Source organism: Bufo gargarizans, chromosome 6 (genome assembly GCF_014858855.1).
Source record: "Bufo gargarizans isolate SCDJY-AF-19 chromosome 6, ASM1485885v1, whole genome shotgun sequence".
NCBI classification, from domain to species: Eukaryota; Metazoa; Chordata; class Amphibia; order Anura; family Bufonidae; genus Bufo; species Bufo gargarizans.
The window spans coordinates 254,376,007-254,399,097 of record NC_058085.1 but is presented as its reverse complement, the minus strand read 5'-3'; the positions used below and the strand labels follow the sequence as shown (position 1 = coordinate 254,399,097).

Here is a 23,091-nt window from a genome sequence, read left to right as displayed (position 1 = left end):
CATTTGTGAGACGCATCCGGATGCGGATCCATCTCACAAATGAATTGCAAGAACGAATCACTCTCTCCGCTTGTCATGCGGGTAGACGGATCCGTCTTGTATCTTTTTACACATTTTTACCGGTCTGCACATGCACAGACCGGAAGGACGGATCCGGCATTCCAGTATTTTGAATGCCGGATCTGGCACTAATACATTCCTATGGGGAAAAATGCCGGATCCGGCATGTCTTCCGTTTTTTTCACCGGAGATAAAACCGTAGCATGCTACGGTTTTATCTTTTGCCTGATCAGTCAAAACGACTGAACTGAAGACATCCTGATGCATCCTGAACGGATTAGGCCTCTTTCACACTTGCGTTGTCCGGATCCGGCGTTTAGCTTAAGGCCGGATCCGGATCAATGCCTTTCAATGGGCATTCATTCCGGATCCGGCCTTGCGGCAAGTCTTCAGGATTTTTGGCCAGAGCAAAAAGCGCAGCATGCTGCGGTATTTTCTCCGGCCAAAAAACGTTCCGTTCCAGAACTGAAGACATCCTGATGCATCCTGAACGGATTTCACTCCATTCAGAATGCATTAGGATAAAACTGATCAGGATTCTTCCGGCATAGAGCCCCGACGACGGAACTCTATGTCGGAAGAAAAGAACGCAGGTGTGAAAGAGCCCTTACTCTCCATTCAGATAGCATGGGGATATACCTGATCAGTTCTTTTCCGGTATTGAGCCCCTGTGACGGAACTCTATGCCGGAAATGAAAAATGCTAGTGTGAAAGTACCCTAAAATATTACGTTTAAATCCCCCCTTTCCCAATTTTACATATAAAATATATAAACAATAAATAAACATATTACCGTACATAGCGCTGCGTCCGAAAAGTCCAAACAATTAAATTATAAAAAAATATCTCCTATGCGGTGAGCGCCGTAACAGACATAAATAAATAAAAACCATGCGATTTGCCATTTTTTTGTCACCTTGTCACCCCAAAAAATGGGATAGGACTGTTCTATTAAGGGCCGAACATTTCATAAAATGCGAAAAGCACGCGACTTTTTTTATTTTTTATTGCGTGGTATTGAGTATCGCAATACTTTTTTATGGTGACGAAAGCGAATCAAAATTTTGGTATTGAAACAACCCTACGCCGATCTGATACAGTCAAAATCCTCAATATCGGCCGATAATATCGGTAAAACCGATAATCGGTCGATCCCTACAGTACAGACCAAAAGTTTGGACACACCTTCTCATTCAAAGAGTTTTCTTTATTTTCATGACTATGAAAATTGTAGATTCACACTGAAGGCATCAAAACTATGAATTAACACATGTGGAATTATATACATAACAAAAAAGTGTGAAACAACTGAAAATATGTCATATTCTAGGTTCTTCAAAGTAGCCACCTTTTGCTTTGATTACTGCTTTGCACACTCTTGGCATTCTCTTGATGAGCTTCAAGAGGTAGTCACCTGAAATGGTTTTCACTTCACAGGTGTGCCCTGTCAGGTTTAATAAGTGGGATTTCTTGCCTTATAAATGGGGTTGGAACCATCAGTTGCGTTGTGAAGTCAGGTGGATACACAGCTGATAGTCCTACTGAATAGATTGTTAGAATTTGTATTATGGCAAGAAAAAAGCAGAAAGAAAAATAAAAAAAAAGTAAAGAAAAACGAGTGGCCATCATTACTTTAAGAAATGAAGGTCAGTCAGTCCGAAAAAAAAGCATGCCACTGCAAGATGCTGTGGTAGCCATGCTGGTTCAGTATGCCTTCAATTTTGAATAAATCCCCAACAGTGTTACCAGCAAAGCACCCCCACACCATCACACCTCCTCCTCCATGCTTCACGGTGGGAACCAGGTATGTAGAGTCCATCTGTTCACCTTTTCTGCGTCGCACAAAGACACGGTGGTTGGAACCAAAGATCTCAAATTTGGACTCATCAGACCAAAGCACAGATTTCCACTGGTCTAATGTCCATTCCTTGTGTTCTTTAGCCCAAACAAGTCTCTTCTGCTTGTTGCCTGTCCTTAGCAGTGGTTTCCTAGCAGATATTCTACCATGAAGGCCTGATTCACACAGTCTCCTCTTAACAGTTGTTCTAGAGATGTGTCTGCTGCTAGAACTCTGTGTGGCATTGACCTGGTCTCTAATCTGAGCTGCTGTTAGCCTGCGATTTCTGAGGCTGGTGACTCGGATGAACTTATCCTCCGCAGCAGAGGTGACTCTTGGTCTTCCTTTCCTGGGGCGGTCCGCATGTGAGCCAGTTTCTTTGTAGCGCTTGATGGTTTTTGTGACTGCACTTGGGGACACTTTCAAAGTTTTCCCAATTTTTCGGACTGACTGACCTTCATTTCTTAAAGTAATGATGGCCACTCGTTTTTCTTTACTTAGCTGCTTTTTTCTTGCCATAATACAAATTCTAACAGTCTATTCAGTAGGACTATCAGCTGTGTATCCACCTGACTTCTCCACAACGCAACTGATGGTCCCAACCCCATTTATAAGGCAAGAAATCTCACTTATTAAACCTGACAGGGCACACCTGTGAAGTGAAAACCATTTCAGGTGACTACCTCTTGAAGCTCATCAAGAGAATGCCAAGAGTGTGCAAAGCAGTAATCAAAGCAAAAGGTGGCTACTTTGAAGAACCTAGAATATGACATATTTTCAGTTGTTTCACACTTTTTTGTTATGTATATAATTCCACATGTGTTAATTCATAGTTTTGATGCCTTCAGTGTGAATCTACAATTTTCATAGTCATCAAAATAAAGAAAACTCTTTGAATGAGAAGGTGTGTCCAAACTTTTGGTCTGTACTGTACATGTGTGAGGAACATTCTCCTTAGTATATATACATATATGTGTGAGGAACATTCTCCTTAGTATATATACATATATGTGTGAGGTACATTCTCCTCTGTATATATACATATATGTGTGAGGTACGGTGAGGTACATTCTCCTCTGTATATATATACGTGTGAGGTACATTCTCCTCAGTATATATACATATATGTGTGAGGTACATTCTCCTCAGTATATATACATATATGTGTGAGGTACATTCTCCTCAGTATATATACATATATGTGTGAGGTACATTCTCCTCTGTATATATACGTGTGAGGTACATTCTCCTCAGTATATATACATATATGTGTGAGGTACATTCTCCTCAGTATATATATATATATGTGTGTGTGTGTGTGAGGTACATTCTCCTCAGTATATATACATGTCTGTGTGAGGTACAATCTCCTCAGTATATATACATATATGTCTCAGGTACTCTTTTCTCAGTATACATATGTATATGAAGTAATTTTTCCTTAGTATATATATATATATATATACATGTTTGTGTAGAGGTGTTGCTTTACTACTACAGTACACCGACATCTCGTGGCCGCCACGGTTCCATAGACGGTTGAGCAGTTACCGGGCAGATCAGTCACTACAGCTCCCTTCAGGCCGCCGCCACATCCGGGTACGTAACTCCCCCCGCGCCCAGCTCAGATTGGTTGTGGCACGGGCGGAAGTGATGTTGTGGTGACCGGGGAGGTGGGAGTGCGCGCTTCCGGCTGCGTGCAGTGGTGTCAGGCGGCGGCCGGATCGGACCCATAGCGGCCAGAAATGGACATAGAGCGGGAGTTCCAGGAGGCGGACAGGAACAACAGCTGGAACTCCGTGTACCAGGTGAGGAGGCCTGGGGCCTGGCAGTCACATGACGTTCCCACTGCACCTGGTATGTTACACATTCCTCCACTGACAAGAAGGGGTTAATGACTGACAGCTGTCAATCACCCTGCAGCTAGATGATGCCCACGTCCAATCCCCACATGTCACACATCGGTACCCCCTGTAGTTATGTAGTATTCACACAGCACACACTGTACCGGAATCTCACCGACTGCAGGAACTATAATAAGTGTTACACCATGACAGTGACCTGTGTTAACAGTAATAATATCGCTGTTATTGTACTGTATTAATTGTACAATATCACACACTGGAAACGTAGTAACAGTGTAATAGGACTGAAGTGGAAATGTACTGTGATGGTATAATATTACACACTGGAGATATATAGGTAGCATATCACACTGGAAGTGTACTGTAATAACTGCACACTGCATATGTACTATAATAATGGTATAGTATCACACATGGACATTTATTGTAATAATGTAACACTGGAAATGTATAATAGTAATGTCACATACTGGAAATATACTGTAATGGTTTATCATACTGGAAATATACTGTAACTGTGCATAGTTACAGACTGAGTGTGCTGTAATAATGGTATAATATCACAGACTGGAAATGTACTGTACTAATGTTATAATATCACACCCCGGATATGTAATGATGGTATACTAACACAGACTACAAATGTTATGTAATATAACACTTATAGCGCCCTGTAATAATGGCATAATGACACAAATATAAATATAATGTAATCATCGTATAACATGACACATTGTACCGATATATACTGCATGCACTGTAATAAGTGTAATATTATTGACAGTGTACTGTAATAGTGGTATAATATCACACCCTGACAATTTACTGTAATAACGGTTTAAGGTCACACATTGGGGATGCACGGTGGTAGTGGTATAATGAGAGACTGGAAATGTTCTGTAATAGCGTCTTACAACACGCTGGAAATATACTGTAATGGTATAATATCATACACTGGTCTCATTACACCATAATAACAGTATAGTTTTACATGGTCCTTATACCACATGCATATAACGCACTAAGATAATTCTATTACACACTGCTGTTATAACTTCATTTCAAGCCCACACACTTGTAGTACTGCACACACTTAATGCAGAGTAATAACACACAGCATACTGAGAACGTACTGACATAACCGTATTTATATTGCACACTGATGTATTGGGAAAATGTTATATCACAGGCTGATGGGCTAGTTTAAATAGTTTACTGCAATAACAATCTCGTACTTTTGGTGAACTGCAATGCTGATAATGTGCCGTAATAACGCTGTTTTTATAACACACATCATTCTGTTATTACAGCATTTTCCACATTCGTGGTGTACTGTAAAAACATTCACACGCTGATAGTGTACTGTAAAGTTATGTAAGGCACAGTTACTGTAATAACGTTCTCACACACTGCTACTGGTCTCCTTATACTGTAACAGTGGTTTTTATGGCACACATTATTGTTATATTATCCACTGATATAACTGGAGTGTTATTATAGTATCATTCAGTAGCGGGATCTGGTAGGTGGCGGATTATTAAATGCGCTTGATTAAGGCCCCATTCACAGGTCCGTAATTTAGTTCCGCATATTGTAGAACGGAATTGCGGACCCATTCATTCCTATGGGGCTGCCCGGATACGGAATTGCGGACCTACATTTCCGGGCCCGCAATTCCGTTCACGAAAAAAATAGAAAATGTCCTATTCTTGGAATAGGCATATTCTATTAGTGCCGGCGATGTGCGGTCCGCAAAATGCGAAACGCACATTGCCGGTGTCTGTGTTTTGCGGATCCGCAAAACACGCTACGGACTTGTGAATGGACCCTTGCAGTGATAATGCAATTTTAAACCTCCAGTTGTAAGGAGAAATTATTGTATATTACTCTACAATGCTGAAATTGCAACGCCAAAAAGGAAAGGTTGTGGAGTTACGGAAATCACATGATCCATAGACATGTTAATGATATGCAAGTGCTAAAAAATGGAAACAAAAGTACTCAAAGCATCTTCATTTGTTCAGTGCAGAATATGAGTTCGACATACAGAAATACAGGCATTTGCACACCTGGCATGCTATTATTGAGGTTTTTAATGGTTGTCTGAGGTATGATCTGCCACTCTGAATGCAGTTGGGCACGCTAATCATCAAGATCTGCTGCTGGCAGCTCCCTTTGCAAATGCTGACAAATTACGTCCCAGATGTAAATGGATGGGAAACAAGTTCGTATACACTGCAGGCCATGGTAGCATGTTTAGGCCACAAATGCTGCTCACAGTAACACAATCAACATGAAGCCTGGCGTTGTCCTGCTGAAAATGGCTCCTGGGCTGGCACACTTTGGAGAAATGACTGTGCCACTGCTTCCATGACCAAATCATTGTAACACTAGCTGTTAGTGTACCTGAAATGAAGACTGGAGGGGTTTAGGCTACGCCTTAATCCTGGGAGTAGGGCAGGTGAGACGTTCCCTTGTGAAGGACTCTTCATGGCGTTGTGCATGTGGTCTCCAGACCAGCTATCATTGCATTTGAGACAAAAATGGGACCATCGCTGAAGAGGACAGACCTCCATTTCAGCCCCCATAGCTGTCTTGTCAGCCTTTGCGATCAGTGGCGCAAAGTCAGTGGAAAAACTGTATCTGGACGTCTGGCTCATATCCAGTGTTGAGCATAATGCCTTCTGGTGGTTTGTTTAGACCAGGCATGCTCAACCTGCGGCCCTCCAGCTGTTGTAAAACTACAACTCCCACAATGCCCTGCTGTAGGCTGATACCTGTAGGATGTTCGGGCATGCTGGAAGTTGTAGTTTTGCAACAGCTGGAGGGCCGCAGGTTGAGCATGCCTGGTTTAGACAATGTTTGCTGCCCTAGGCCTAGGATCACTTGCAGCACAGAATGGATCACTAAGCGCCATTCTTCTAATCAGATGATCCATCATAGAGGTTCCCCTCTGTGCACCTTCTTGCTGTTACTGGGACCTGAAAAGTTAAGCAGTGCTGACATCTCGGCCTAGGTACATAGCATTCTGCCATAGTGATAAACCAAGGTCTCTTAATTCAAGGTTTCTGTCATTCTCGGTCTGTGACAAGTGGCGATAACTGGCACGTCAACAAACGGGAGGCATCGTACAGTCATCCCACATGACCTAATCTGAATATTGAGGTTTCATGTGCCTAAAAAACTTTGCTTTTGATATGCTTTTTATGCCCCTCGCAGATGATGCAGATTGGAGCTAGGTGCTTGAAAATTTGATCATCTGCAGATCTTAGCGACACCTAGTACTTCCTCGATTTGCATAACCTTACGGCTTGTCCTTCTTGGTGTTACAATTTCAATGTTGAGTAGTGTATAATTGATCACTAGAGGTTAGTCTCCTCCTGATCAGTCAGAACAGTGATGTCTTGGTGGCATCATCCCGATTTAATATTTGTGTGTGGACGTCGGTATAGTTAGTGATTTGGTTCTACATAAGGTCTCCACTACAGCACCCGGTATACTAATGCTATTGTCCCACACCATCCTAAATATATAAGAATGTTATGATGTCACACACTGCAAAATATATAATAATATTACGTTACACACTGTCTGAAATATATAATAATGTCACACGTTGAAATATATAATATTGTTATATCACACACTGTCCTTCATGTGTAATAATGTTATTATATGTATAATAATGTCACACTCCATTCTCAGTGTCTAATCACGTTGTTGCGTTATATACTGTACAATAATGTGATGTCTCACAGTCCTGAGAATGCTATTTTATTATGTCACTTACTGCCCTGAGTATATAATAGTGTTATTACGTGACGTACCATCCTGTGCATATGGTATTATGTCACACGTGCCATCCTAAGCTTATAATAATATTACGTCACACACTGTCCTGAGCGTATGTTATTTGCTGGGCTGAGCGTATAATTGCCATATTACATCACACGCTATTCTGAGTGTAGAATAATGTTACTACCTCACATCTCCGGAGCATATAATCATTCTTCCAACATTGAGTGTTGATATTGTATCATGTTTTTTTCATTGTCCGCTGCTTATTTAGAGGGGTTTATGTTGTAACAGCTAACATCTTTGGTCTGTGTTTGTATAAGGCTACTTTCACACTAGCGCTTGATCGGATCCGTTCTGAACGGATCTGATCATATTAATGCAGACGGGGGCTCCGTTCAGTACGGATCCGTCTGCATTAATAACTTAGAAAATTTTCTAAGTGCGCAAGATGCCTGAGCGGATCCGTTCAGACTTTCAATGTAAAGTCAATGGGGGACGGATCCGCTTGAAGATTGAGCCATATGGTGACCTCTTCAAGCGGATCCGTTTCCATTGACTTACATTGTAAGTCTGAACGGATCCGCTCGCCTCCGCACGGCCAGGCGGACAGCTGAACGCTGCAAGCAGCGTTCAGCTGTCCGCCTGTCCGTGCGGAGGCGAGCGGAGCGGAGGCTGAACGCCGCCAGACTGATGCAGTCTGAGCGGATCGGCTCCATTCAGACTGCATCAGGGCTGGACGGAGGCGTTCGGGTCCGCTCGTGAGCTCCTTCAAACGGAGCTCACGAGCGGACCGACGAACGCTAGTGTGAAACTAGCCTAACTTGTCTTTGGCCGTGTACTGGTGTAGACTGAATTTTCCTACAATCCAGTATATTACTGGGAGTGAGTGAGGTCAGTGGCGGTGTTGGTCCGTCGCCCCGTGTGGAGTCCGGTATTGTTTCTTGTGTTTTGTCATCAGATACTTTGTCATCTCCATTCATCATCTCCCCTGAAGGTCTGTGCACATCAGGATCCCTTTGCCTCTTTTGTTGAGGCATCCGGCCGACTCTACCACACATCAAGTAATCTCAGGTGACCGGCTGGTTAACCCTTCACATGCTAGCAGCGACATAGGCAGGTCACAGCCTATGCAAAATTCAGCAATAGGCAACAAGGACATGCACAAGTAGTAGTGTCATTGGGCACCCACAGTTTGGAGGCCCCTCCTATAGGTTAAAGGGGTTATCCCACTTTGCGTTTTTATACTTACCTGCTGCCACCGTGCGTTCACTTCCTGGATTCTGGCTGGGGGCGGGCTTCATCTTGATTGAAGTCTTCTCCCGGCCGGGCCGCGCGCTGGACTGAACGTGCACGCCGCCGCGCATGCCCCATGGTGACTTATTTCTGGCCAGTATAGTACAGAGCCGGCGTGCGCGTTCGCAGCTCTGTACTATTCTGGCCGGGAAGAAGTCACCGTCGCGCATGCACGTTCAGGACAGCGAGCGGCCCGGCCGGGAGAAAAGAAGGAGTCTTCTGGGCAAGCGCGACCATCGGTATTTTGGAGAGGAGCGGTGGTCGTAAACAGGGGAGACCGAGTCACAACAATAAGGTAAGTGGGGATGAATTTTATCCTAATCGGTGGGAATTTGTTAATAAAGTATATTTACAAAAATGATCACTGTCAAATCATTAACAGATTTAACAGTGATCATTATGATGGGATAACCCCTTTAATGAGTTGTCAGTATGTCCCTTGCTCCTGACCAGGCTGCATTCACATAAATGTATTTTGTTTTGGTGTCCGCTCCGTTTTTTTTTGTTTTTTTCCGGATTGGATGAGAACCCATTTATTATAATGGGTCCACAAAAAATGCGGACAGCTCGCTGTGTGCTATCCGCATCTGTATGTCCATTCCGTAGCCCCGCAAAAAATGTAGAGCATGTCCTATTCTTGTCCATTTTGCTGACAAGGATGGGCATTGTTACAATGGATCTGCAAAAAAACTGATGCAACACAGATGTCACATGGACGTCATCCGTATATTTTGTGAACTGCAAAATACACGCGGTCGTGTGAATGTAGCCTAATATTGTGTTGTGCAGCCAGTATTTCACTAAGGCTTCATGTAGGGCTGCATTTAAATCGAGTAATTCGACACAAGAAATTGGATTCGTTTGTGTCACGGGACCACAGAGTGGGATTGAAGCGATTGCAGCCGACACTCTCCATACCAGTATGACAATCCCTCAGGCAGCTGCTCTCAGCCAATCCCAGTGCTTCTCTCATATATATACCTCATGTGAGAGCAGACATAACAGGCCCACTGACTGGTTAGGCTACTTTCACACTAGCGTTCGGCTGTCCGCTCGTGAGCTCCGTTTGAAGGGGCTCACGAGTGGACCCGAACGCTTCCGTCCAGCCCTGATGCAGTCTGAATGGATGCGGATCCGCTCAGACTGCATCAGTCTGGCGGCGTTCAGCCTCCGCTCCGCTCGCCTCCGCACGGACAGGCGGACAGCTGAACGCTGCTTGCAGCGTTCGGGTGTCCGCCTGGCCGTGCGGAGGCGTGCGGATCCGTCCAGACTTACAATGTAAGTCAATGGGGACGGATCCGTTTGAAGATGCCACAATATGGCTCAATCTTCAAGCGGATCCGTCCCCCATTGACTTTACATTGAAAGTCTGGACGGATCCGTCCGAGGCTATTTTCACACTTAGCTTTTATATGCTAATATAATGCAGACGGATCCGTTCTGAACGGAGCCTCCGTCTGCATTATTATGATCGGATCCGTTCAGAACGGATCCGATCGAACGCTAGTGTGAAAGTAGCCTTAGTGGTAAGACGAATGCTGATTGGCTATAAATGGATTGGTGGCGGGGCTTAGCACAGCCAGTTAGTGTAGTGGTTTCTGGTTAGTGTGGCTTGCTGTACATTAGTGGGACTGGTGACTACCTGCAGTGCATCACCCTGTGTGCTGTGTGGGCCCTAGCTGCTGTCATGGGGTTGTCACTGTTACTGCCCGAGGTAGGTGATGCTTTGTGTTTGCATCATACAATAAGCTATAGTTAAAGAAGTAACCTGTGGTCTTAAGTGCACTACAAAGCCCAGCAAGCGCTCAGCTATTTATGCCATGCAGACACTGAACAGATATTGTATTGGGGGGGGGGGGGTGTTGACCCTTGCAGTATAATGTCACCATTTGCCCCACCCCATGCAGTATAATGTCTCCTTGGCCTCAGCCACCCCAGTATAATCCTCCCCATGTAGTATAATGTCACCTTGTCCCCAGCCGCCTCATACAGTATAATGTCACCTTGTGGCCCCATGAGGTAGAGTGGAGCTGAAGGCACGGGGGGGGGAGGGTGAGCTGATGGCACAGGGGGATAGTGGAGTTGATCGCACAGGGGGAACGAAGGGTGTTGGGAACTGATGGCACGGGGTCTGATGTGTTTTTATAAAAGAAAACTCTATTAATTCATTTCTTCTTATTAGAGTACTTGATTAATCGTAAAAAAAAATTATTGGTAGAATACTCGATTACTGAAATAATCGTTAACTGCAGCCCTAGCCTCATGCTTATGAACATATTTTGTTTCCGTGTCCGTTATGTGTGGTTTTTTTTTTTTTTTGTTTGTTTTCGGATAGGATGTGTATCCATTCATTTCAATGGGTCCGTCTGCTGTCGACATCCGTATGTCCGTTCCATAGCCCCGCAAAAAAAGATAGAACTTGTCCGTTTTTCAGACACGGTTAGGCGTTGTTACAATGGATCCGCAAAAAAACAGATGCAATACGGATTCCCAATGGACGTTATCTATATTTTTTGCGGATCTGTGTTTCGCAGACCGCAAAACACATACGTCATGTTAATGTAGCCTAAGGGGTAAAACTTTATGCAACCTTAACAAAAATTCCAACACCGTCACAGTTCTTGAAAGCCTACAGCTTTTACACCCCTAGGGAATCATTGAGGTCACATGACAGCTATTTCGCTGCACTGTCTCTAGTCCAGGCATGTCCAATCTGCGGCCCTCCAGCTGTTGCAAAACGACAACTCCCAGCATGCCCTAATAGCTGTAAGCTATCCAGGCATGCTGGGAGTTGTAGTTTTGCAACAGCTGGAGGGCCGCAGTTTGGACATGCCTGCTCTAGTCCATACTGAGGGCAGGTCACATGACACTGAAGCCTCTTCAGTCTGACCCTTCAAGGGGTATTTAGAGGGCCGACTCGGTTTTGTTGTCGTTGATATCTGCCCATTGTATAAGATCATGGGGTACACGCCTCAGATGTGTTGTGTGTTGGACCATTTTTACATAGTTTTGCTCCTCTTTTTGGGTGGGCTTAGTTTTTACATCTCGGTTATTGACTATCTTTTCATTGATTGCACTCGTCCTGCGCTTGCGCTGTGACATTGATTTTCTTTAATGGATTTTACTCAGCACGACTGTGACAGTGATTCCGGTCGGTCGAGTTACGGCCCCATTGAGGTCTCCCCTCAGTGCTACTTGGGATGTTCAGCTGAGATATGGCCCAGTCTATTAATGGCTGGTATTGACTGTGTGTCCCAGGTGAGTTCCTCGTGCTGCAGCGCTCTGCTGCTCCCGTACGGGAACATTGTCCGCAGCTGCTCATTATTTGTGTATGTGGCACATGGTATCTTATTTATGCAGTTTGGTTCTCCTAGGGTGATTAACTGGTTTGTGCCAAGTTTATCAGTGGTTAAAGGTCCAGACCTCCTGTCAGAAGAGCTTTGGTGCCTATACTTCTATAACATCACTTTCTGCTCCAGAGTCCCTATGATAATGCAGATTTACCAGGAAGTATTGTCATGGGGTACAAAGGCGCAAGATTTCACCCTCTGATCACTCATAAGTATACTTTAAAGTTACTCGCACATGATGCAGATTACGCATGTTTTTAGACAAATCTCACGTACAAGTTGCTTTTTTCTTGTGTGTGGAAAGTGACCTACTATGTGGACTTTGAAATCCGTAGTATGTCAGTTTTTGAGCAATATTTGGTGCTGATTTCACCCTTATCAATGGAAGGGTGAGATCTGCGGCAAAATTGCGCCAAATCCATATCAAAATCCGTAAACAACACGTGGATCTGGTGCAGAAACACACATGAATACACAGAAATTTGTGTGCAGGTAGCATAAAAACTATTTCCTTCAGTCAATAGTTTAGCCTGTGTTTACATTTTCATTTTGGAGATCCAGCTGTTGTCCCACCAATACCTGACATTTATGGCAGAAGGCAGCCAGATCACCGCCGGACCTTATTGCAGTCAATGGGGATCCGACTGTGAAATGGAGGATCCGGCAGGCTGCTCTTTGCCGAAACAGCTTGCCAGATCTCCTAACGGTGATGGGAACGAAGCCTCATTCGGCTATTTGAATATTATCTCTGTGATAACCAATAATGACTGTGATTATGGTGCCCATAAGGACCGCCACCCAGCTTTCCGCAGAGCCCGAATTACCTTTTCAATCTGTGCTGTACTGCACATTAGTTCACGATTTTTATTTATGAACTAGGAGGCTCAGAATGAACATTTATTAGCTCCATCCAGTGCAGTGGAATTGTATATGGAATAGGGGAAGATCACAGAAGAAAGAACATATGGTATAAAATGAAGCTGGGATTTAGTGGGGATTTTGATGTTTGGCAATCACATGATTTTTTTGACACGACAGATGATTGATATATATTAGTAGGGAGTTCAGGGCAGCACACCTTGTGAAGCAGCTTTGTAGCGATGGGTGCCAGCGGTATTGCACTTAACCAAAGTGATGATCAATAGAATAAATAAATACACCGACCGAAACGTTGCATGGGTGAATAAAAGGATCCCACTATTTTCACCTATAGGAAGTGCTGCGGTGTATTTGTTTATTATATTTATATATATATATATATATATATATATATATATATATATATATATACAGACGTGGACAAAATTGTTGGTACCCTTTGGTCAATGAAAGAAAAAGTCACAATGGTCACAGAAATAACTTTAATCTGACAAAAGTAATAATAAATTAAAATTCTATAAATGTTAACCAATGAAAGTCAGACATTGTTTTTCAACCATGCTTCAACAGAATTATGTAAAAAAATAAACTCATGAAACAGGCATGGACAAAAATGATGGTACCCCTAACTTAATATTTTGTTGCGCAACCTTTTGAGGCAATCACTGCAATCAAACGCTTCCTGTAACTGTCAATGAGACATCTGCACCTCTCAGCAGGTATTTTGGCCCACTCCTCATGAGCAAACTGCTCCAGTTGTGTCCGGTTTGAAGGGTGCCTTTTCCAGACTGCATGTTTCAGCTCCTTCCAAAGATGCTCAATAGGATTGAGGTCAGGGCTCATAGAAGGCCACTTTAGAATAGTCCAATTTTTTCCTCTTAGCCATTCTTGGGTGTTTTTAGCGGTGTGTTTTGGGTCATTGTCCTGTTGCAAGACCCATGACCTGCGACTGAGACCAAGCTTTCTGACACTGGCTAGTACATTTCTCTCTAGAATTCCTTGATAGTCTTGAGATTTCATTGTACCCTGCACAGATTCAAGACACCCTGTGCCAGACGCAGCAAAGCAGCCCCAGAACATAACAGAGCCTCCTCCATGTTTCACAGTAGGGACAGTGTTCTTTTCTTGATATGCTTCATTTTTTCGTCTGTGAACATACAGCTGATGTGCCTTGGCAAAAACTTCGATTTTTGTCTCATCTGTCCACAGGACATTCTCCCAGAAGCTTTGTGGCTTGTCAACATGTAGTTTGGCATATTCCAGTCTTGCTTTTTTATGATTCGTTTTCAACAATGGTGTCCTCCTTGGTCGTCTCCCATGTAGTCCACTTTGGCTCAAACAACGACGGATGGTGCGATCTGACACTGATGTTCCTTGAGCATGAAGTTCACCTTGAATCTCTTTAGAAGTCTTTCTAGGCTCTTTTGTTACCATTCGGATTATCCGTCTCTTAGATTTGTCATCAATTTTCCTCCTGCGGCCACGTCCAGGGAGGTTGGCTACAGTCCCATGGATCTTAAACTTATGAATAATATGTGCAACTGTACTCACAGGAACATCTAGTTGCTTGGAGATGGTCTTATAGCCTTTACCTTTAACATGCTTGTCTATAATTTTCTTTCTGATCTCTTGAGACAGCTCTTTCATTTGCTTCCTCTGGTCCATGTCGAGTGTGGTACACACCATATCACCAAACAACACAGTGATTACCTGGAGCCATATATATAGGCCCAATGGCTGATTACAAGGTTGTAGACACCTGTGATGCTAATTAGTGGACACACCTTGAATTAACATGTCCCTTTGGTCACATTATGTTCTGTGTTTTCTAGGGGTACCATCATTTTTGTCCATGCCTGTTTCATGAGTTTATTTTTTTACATAATTCTGTTGAAGCATGGTTGAAAAACAATGTCTGACTTTCATTGGTTAACATTTATAGAATTTTAATTTATTATTACTTTTGTCAGATTAAAGTTATTTCTGTGACCATTGTGACTTTTTCTTTCATTGACCAAAGGGTACCAACAATTTTGTCCACGTCTGTATATATATCCTGCCACTGAGCATTGCACAGTTATGACTGTACCTTGAACATGATCAGGAGACTTCCCCTTCTGCAGGGGATCCGTTGTTGCCATCCTTGTGTGGTCACACACCGGATACTGGTGATGACCCTTCACGCTGCTATTACGTAGTAATGTTGCAGTCTGGTGTTCCACATTGTCGACATTGCTGATGATGCAACGTTCCTCGTGGTATCGTACAGGAAATTGGATCTCTATGATTGCACTGCTACACCAGGAGATGATCCGTATTACAGTACATGATAAAGAGTGGGGGCATGAAAGCTGAAACAGTGGTCATGCTTGCACACTATAGGAAAAGGCACTAGCCTATGTGAGCTCCCCGGGCCTCAGCCACCAGAGAGGCCGGCACTTTTTCGTATAGGGTACAGGCCACCGCTCATGCTCGTAACTGTGGAAATGAGCAGTGTATAATGTGATGGAAAAATGAATCCAGCCAGCAAAGAAGGCAATATGGATAATAACAATACATTAGTAAGTGCCTTGTATTAACTTTCTCTGCATAATAAATGCCATTTGCTGAAGTGACACAACCTCTTTAAAGGAGCCAAAACTAATCCAGGTCAAACTCGAAAAATTTGAATATCTTGCAAAACTTCATTTATTTCAGTAATGCAACTTAAAATTAGAATATTGTGAAAAGGTTCAATATTCTGGGCTCAAAGTATCACACTCTAGTCAGCTAATTAATCCATACCCCCTGAGCAAAGGGTACCGGAGATTGTGACTTTGGGGGTTTCAAAAGCTATAAACCATAATCATCCAAATTATAACAAATAAAGGCTTGAAATATCCCACTTTGCATGTAATGAGTCTCATATGTTAGTTTCACCTTTTAAGTTGCATTACTGAAATAAATGAACTTTGCACGATCTTCTAATTTTTCGAGTTTCACCTGTATTAGCTTTACTATAATCTGTTTAACGGGGTTGTCCAGGGTGAAACTATTATGGCAATGGGCTCAGGGTGGGTTAAGAATTGAATGGATACTCTCCTCACTCACTCCCATTGCTGCCGTTCTGATGCTACATGGGTCTGCACTGCATCCAGTGATTGTCTGAGGGGGGATATCCAAGCATTGGAAATGGAAGTGGTGAGCAACGTGAACTCTGGCAACGAAAGGGATCAGTGAGCCAGCTACCACCATTTATTTTTTTGCTGGAAAACCAAGGGTACATTCGCACAACCGTATGTATTTTGCAGTCTGCAAAACATGGATCTACAAAATACTGATGATATCCATGTAATTTTTGCATTCATATGTCTGTTCCGCAAAAGATAGAACATGCCCTATTCTTGGCTGCAAATGCAAACCATGGACCCATTTGAAGTCAATGGGTCCGCAAAAAAAAAAAAAAAGATGCAGCGTGGACGTCATCTGTATTTTTGTGTGAATGTACCCTTATTTTGCTTTGAGTTGAAGACCTGAGTTATCTGAAGCCCATCATACACCATAGGCTATTATTGGCTGACATGTGCTTCTGGGTCCGTTTGGTCGTGACGCAAACGATGGAGCACCATGCAGCCTGCACCTTGATGCGGATGGAGCACCATGCAGCCTGCACCTTGATGCGGATGGAGCACCATGCAGCCTGCACCTTGATGCGGTGTGCACACAGCTGCTGTATGATATGCGATCCGCAAAACAGACACGGTCGGGTGTTTGGGGAGTCTCCGATTTGATGTCCGTACAAATGATCGGGTGCTTTGAATTTTAACACCCGATTGCTTTGTTCTCCCAGGAGAAGAGCAGCCACCAGAGGTGTATGGCAGCGGTTTTCTCCTCTCTCTTTATTGAAAGCGTATACACACTTGGCCAAACCAAGTATATGTGTATGGCAGGAGAGTCAGGGGAGAGTGCATGGATGCCTAATGATTGCTACAGTGTATGCTCAGCAACCAGACCTCATCTCAGGCTGCATTGTCAATGCATTTTTTATTTATTTCTTTTTTTGCAGTAACTTAGGGTAAGGGCTCATGCATACGACCGTATGCCCTCCAAGACATACGGTCCGAGAGCGGGCCATATGTCCTAGAGTGACATATATGGAGCGCACAGCATCATATGTTACTATGATACTGTGCGCATCGGGTCGCCCGCGAGGTTATTGTCCTGCACTTATATGGTCATATGAGTGCAGGGCAGTAGCCCCACGGGCGGCCCGAGGCACCCAGTTTCATAGTAACCTACGATGCTGTGCGCACGATGTATGCCGCTCCAGGACATGTGGCCCGCTCACGGACTGTATGTCTCAGAGGGCATACGGTCGTGTGCATGAGCCCTAAGAGTCATCCCACAACAGCACGGGTCGCCCACTGTAAAGGGGGAATATTAATTACCAATATTTATGCAAATATCAATACTTAATATTCATAAATAAGAGTCGTCTATTTATACCTTTATTAAAGATAACACTTTCGCTATGCCTTAGGCCTCATCCGTGGCCGTTGTGCAGTTTTCCGGTTTTATTTTTTCGTGGACCCATTGACTTTCAATGGGTCCGTGGAAAAGTCGGAAAATGCACCGCTTTGCAGCCGCATCCGTGATCCGTGTTTCCTGTCCGTCAAAAAAATATGACCTATCCTTTTTTTGACGGACAACGGTTCACGGACCCATTCAAGTCAATGGGTCCATGAAAAAACACGGATGCACACAAGGTTGGCATCCGCGTCCGTGGTCCGTAGGCTACTTTTACACAGACGGATCCGCAGATCCGTCTGCATAAAAGCTTTTTCAGAGCTGAGTTTTCACTTTGTGAAAGCTCAGATCCGACAGTATATTCTAACACAGAGGCGTTCCCATGGTGATGGGGACGCTTCAGGTTAGAATATACTAAAAGAACTGTGTACATGACTGCCCTCTGCTGCTCCCCTGTAGTTAACTCATTGGTGGCCAGTGCGGCCCCCCCCCCCCCCTGTAGTTAACTTATTGGTGGCCAGTGCGGCCGCCCCCCCCTCCCTCCCCTGTAGTTAACTGCGAGCTGCGATGTCTGTGTCCGGCCGGGAGCTCCTCCTACTGGTAAGTGACAGGTCTGTGCGGCGCATTGCTTAATGACTTGTCACTTACCAGTAGGAGGAGCTCCCGGCCGGTCACAGACATCGCAGCTCGCAGGTAAGTATAATGCTTCTACAAATTGCTAAGTAACCATGGCAACCGGGACTGCAGTAGCGTCCTGGTTGCCATGGTTACCGATCGGAGCCCCAGCGATTAAACTGGGACTCCGATCGGTACTCTCCGCTGCCACCAATGATAGGGGGGAGATTTTAATTAGGAGGGGGAGGGAGGGGGGGGGCCCACTGGCCACCAATGAATCTACAGTACTACAGGGGAGGGAGGGGGGGGCCTGCCCCCTGCTGCCTGGCAGCACCTGCCAGGCAGCAGGGGGCAGTCATGTACACAGTTCTTTTTAGTATATTCTAACCTGAAGTGTCCCCATCACCATGGGAATGCCTCTGTGTTAGAATATACTGTCGGATCTGAGTTTCACGATCTAACTCAAATCCGATGGTATATTCTAACATAGAGGCGTTCCCATGGTTATGGGGACGCTTCAAGTTAAAATATACCATCGGATTTGAGAAAACTCCGATCCAATGGTATAAAAGGGACTCCTGACTCTACATTAAAAGTCAATGGGGGACGGATCCGTTTGCAGTCGCACCATATTGTGTCAATGTCAAACGGATCCGTTCCCATTGACTTGCATTGTAATTCAGGACGGATCCGTTTGGCTCCGCACGGCCAGGCGGACACCAAAACGACTCTTTTTTTTCATGTCCGTGGATCCTCCAAAAATCAATGAAGACCCACGGACAAAAAAAAACGGTCACGGACCTACGGACCCCGTTTTTGCAGACCTTAACCCCTTAAGGACACAGGACGTACCGGTACGTCCTGACTTAAAATCGGGATTCCGGCGCCGCGGGGGTTAATCGGAACGGGATGCCGGCTGAAATCATTCAGCCGGCATCCCGTAACAACGCAGGGGGGGGGGTCATTTGACCCCCCAGTATCGGCGATCGCAGAAAACCGCAGGTCAATTCAGACCTGCGGTTTTCTGCGTTTCCGGTCCATTTGGGTGTCCTGTGACCCGATGAACCGGAAAAAGACTGCGATCGGTGGCGTAATTATACACCACCAATCACAGTCCGTGCATTTGGAGAGGCGGTGCTGGCCCTGGTGCTGAACGCCGCTGTCCAGGGTGCTGATTGGTGCAGGGGAGAGAGGCGCGAGATTCAAACTTCCTGCGCTCCTCTCTCCCCTCCTCTTCCTGTCCAGCACCCTGACCGTGCAGCATCGTCTAGCACCAGCTCCTGTGTCCCCCTACTCGCCATCCACCACCCTCCTGCACCCATCGCCACCCAGGTAGGTTAGGGTCAGTGAGGGAGAGGCACCGTTAGGCAGGGAAAGAAGGGAAAAGTAAGTTAGGAAAAAAAAAAAGAAAAAGTACTTTTATTCCAAACTTCCATCTATCAGACCCCTCACCACCACTTTTTTTTTTTTTTCTGCGTGCGCTGACTGGCTGGCACTTTTTAGCGTCCGTCCACTGTTAGCGCATCGCCCGCCCCACCGCTGATCAGCGTTGTACCGCTGATCAGCAAGTTTTAACTTTTTTTTTTTTCCTAACACTTGCCCTTTTTTTTTTTTTTTTGCCTTTTTTAGTACGCGAACACCCGTTGCCCCCACACACACGCACATATAATAAAGTTTTCCACACACGCACACCTACACGCACACACACCCATGGCCCGCCGGATGTTCTTGGTCGAGGAGGCATACGCCCAGATTGCCTCCGACTCTGAGAGCCCCAGTGAGGATGAGGATGACCCCACATTCCTTTTATCATCAGCATCCTCCTCATCATCATCGGATGACGATGAGCCACCAAGGCGGCTGAGACGCCGCCAGGCGGAGCCAGGGGCCCCGCATGCTAGGGATCCTGTGGCCCACCCTAGTACGAGCCGCCCTGGGGTTCGTACTGGTTTCCCGACCCACCAAATAAGTCCACCGGAGCCCCCTGCCGATGAACTTAGTTGGTGTCCCCCAGTGGACTTTGAGCCTGAGATTCCGGATTTTGCTGGCAATCCTGGAATCCAGATTCCCACAGTGGGGTTTACTGAAATAGACAATTTTTTATTTATTTTTTTTCAGTAACCCACTGGTGAATTAGATGGTGGCGCAGACGAATCTGTACGCCCAACAGTTTGTCGCTCAAAACCCAGGCTCATTTTTGGCTAGACCCGGTGGCTGGACGCCGGACATTTTGGGGCCTCGTGCTGCATATGGGTCTAGTCCAAAAACCCAGTGTAAGGCAATACTGGAGTGGGGACGTCCTGTACCAGACCCCACTGTACAGTATGGTCATGACACGCTCCCGGTTTGAGGCCATCCGGAAATGTCTGCATTATTCCGATAATGCAGCATGTCCACCCCGAGGTGATCCTGCCTATGACCGGCTGTATAAGATACGGCCGGTCATCGATCACTTTGGGGCCAAATTCATGGAGGCCTACGTACCTGGAAGGGAGGTCGCAGTTGATGAGTCTCTCGTTGCGTTCAAGGGGAGACTCAGTTTCCGCCAATATATTCCCACAAAGCGGGCGAGGTATGGCGTGAAGCTATACAAAATTTGTGAGACTACCTCAGGGTACACTTACAAATTTCGTGTGTACGAGGGCCGAGATTCCCGTATTCAACCCCCAGAATGTCCCCCCACTCTGGGTGTTAGCGGGAAACTCGTGTGGGACCTTATGTACCCACTGCTGGATAATGGTTACCACTTGTACGTGGATAACTTTTATACCAGCATTCCCTTGTTCAGGTCCCTTGCCGCCAGATCCACGTTCGCTTGTGGGACCGTGCGGAAAAATCAACGCGGTCTCCCTGCCTACCCCCTCCAGGTACCTATCCCCAGGGGTGAGACCCGTGCACTTACCAGTGGAAACCTGTTGCTGGTCAGGTATAAGGACAGGAGGGATGTCCTTATGCTGTCCACAATCCACGGTAACAGCACCACCCCATACTGGAAAGAAGGGACGAACCCAAAAAAAGTGCAGAGTGTGTCACAAGAGGGGGATACGGAAGGACACCACTACTCAATGTGACACGTGCCCCGATCATCTGGGCCTCTGCGTTATCGATTGCTTCAGGGAGTATCACACTTCCATGGAGTACTAAATTTTTATAATCCCCAACAGTCCACTAGAGCAGTGTTTCCCAACCAGTGTGCCTCCAGCTGTTGCAAAACTACAACTCCCAGCATGCCCGCACAGCCAAAGGCTGTCCAGGCATGCTGGGAGTTGTAGTTTTGCAACAGCTGGAGGCACACTGGTTGGGAAACACTGCACTAGAGAACATGAAACGCTATGGCTCTCAGACTTTGGAGACACGGAAACAATTTTTCTTTCCCCCAAAAATATTAGTTTTAGTGCAGGCATCCTCAAACTGCGGCCCTCCAGATGTTGTAAACCTATAACTCCCAGCATGCCCAGACCACCTACAGCCATCAGCAGGGCATGGTGGGAATTGTAGTTTTACAACATCTGGAGGGCCGCAGTTTTAGGATGCCTGCTTAGTGTCTCCAAAGTCTGAGAGCCATACATATTGGGCATCGTCGTGTGCGTAAAAGTCGTCGCTATAAAAATAACTTTTTACCAAAAGGCTCGGATGAACGGTGTTAAAAATATAAAATAAAAACGGTGCCAAAACACCAATTTTTGGGCAAAATTTCAATTTGAATCCATTTTGCCGGTAATAAAGCAAGGGTTAACAGCCAAACAAAACTAAATATTTATTGCCCCGATTCTGTAGTTTGCAGAAACACCCCATATGTGGTCGTAAATGGCTATATAGCCGCACGGCAGGGCATAGAACGAAGGGAACTCCATACGATTTCTGGAAGGCAGATTTTGATGGACATTTTTTTTTTTTTTTTTTTTTTTTTTTTTTTTACACCATGTCCCATTTAGAAGCCCCCCCTGATGTAGCCTAGACTAGAAACTCCAAAAAAGTGACCCCATCTAAGAAACTACACCCCTCAAGGTATTCAAAAGTTACTTTACAAACTATGTTAACCCTTTAGGTGTTCCACAAAACTAAATAGCGAATGTAGAAACAATTTTAGAATTTAATTCTTTTGTTACATTGCCTCAAAAAAGAGTAATATAGATCAACCAAAAATCAAATTTACCCCAAAATAGTCCTAAAACAACAACCACCTTATCCCGTAGTTTCCTAGATGGGGTCACTTTTATGGAGTTTCTACTCTAGGGGTGCATCAGGGGGCTTGAAAGGGTACATGGTGTAAATAAACCAGTCCAGCAAAATCTGCCTTCCAAAAACCATATGACGTTCCCCTTCTTCTATGTCCTGCCGTTTAGCCAAATAGTAGTTTACAACCACATATGGGGTGTTTCTGCAAACTACAGAATCAGGGCAACCCATTTTGAGTTTTGTTTGGCTGTTAACCCATTTTTTTCCAGTAATAAAGTAAGGGTTAAAATGGAAAATTTTAAAAAAATAGAAATTTCTAAATTGTTTCTCCATCTGCCATTAACTCTTGTGGAACACCTAAAGGGTTAACAAAGTTTGTAAACCCAGTTTTGAATACCTTGAGGGGTGTACTTTCTTAGATGGAGTCACTTTTTTGAAATTTCTATTCTAGGGGTGCAACAGGGGGCTTCAAATGGGATATGGTATAAACAAAACCAGTCCTGCAAAATCTGCCTTCCAAAACCCATATGGTGTTCCCCTCCTTTGTGCTACCGTTCGGCCAAACAGTAGTTTACGACCACATATGGGGTGTTTCTGCAAACTACAGAATCGGGGCAACCCATTTTGAGTTTTGTTTGGCAGTTAACCCTTGTTTTACTCCTGGAAAAAATTTATTATATTGGAAAAATTTTCCAAAAAATAGAAATTT

General features: G+C 44.7%; 1 protein-coding gene across 2 annotated transcripts in view; it reads left to right on the top strand.

The window, feature by feature from the left end:
• Positions 1-3,569: 3,569 nt before the first annotated feature.
• Positions 3,570-23,091, top strand: part of PTPN1 (protein tyrosine phosphatase non-receptor type 1) — a 96,568-nt gene continuing 77,046 nt past the window's right edge. The window contains exon 1 of one of the 2 annotated variants that reach the window (XM_044298270.1): positions 3,570-3,705. In XM_044298270.1, coding sequence (XP_044154205.1) covers positions 3,643-3,705 — 63 coding nt within the window. In that variant the 5' untranslated portion in view covers positions 3,570-3,642. Of the gene's footprint in view, positions 3,755-23,091 lie in introns of both variants that reach the window. The other variant, XM_044298271.1, reaches the window with a different exon arrangement.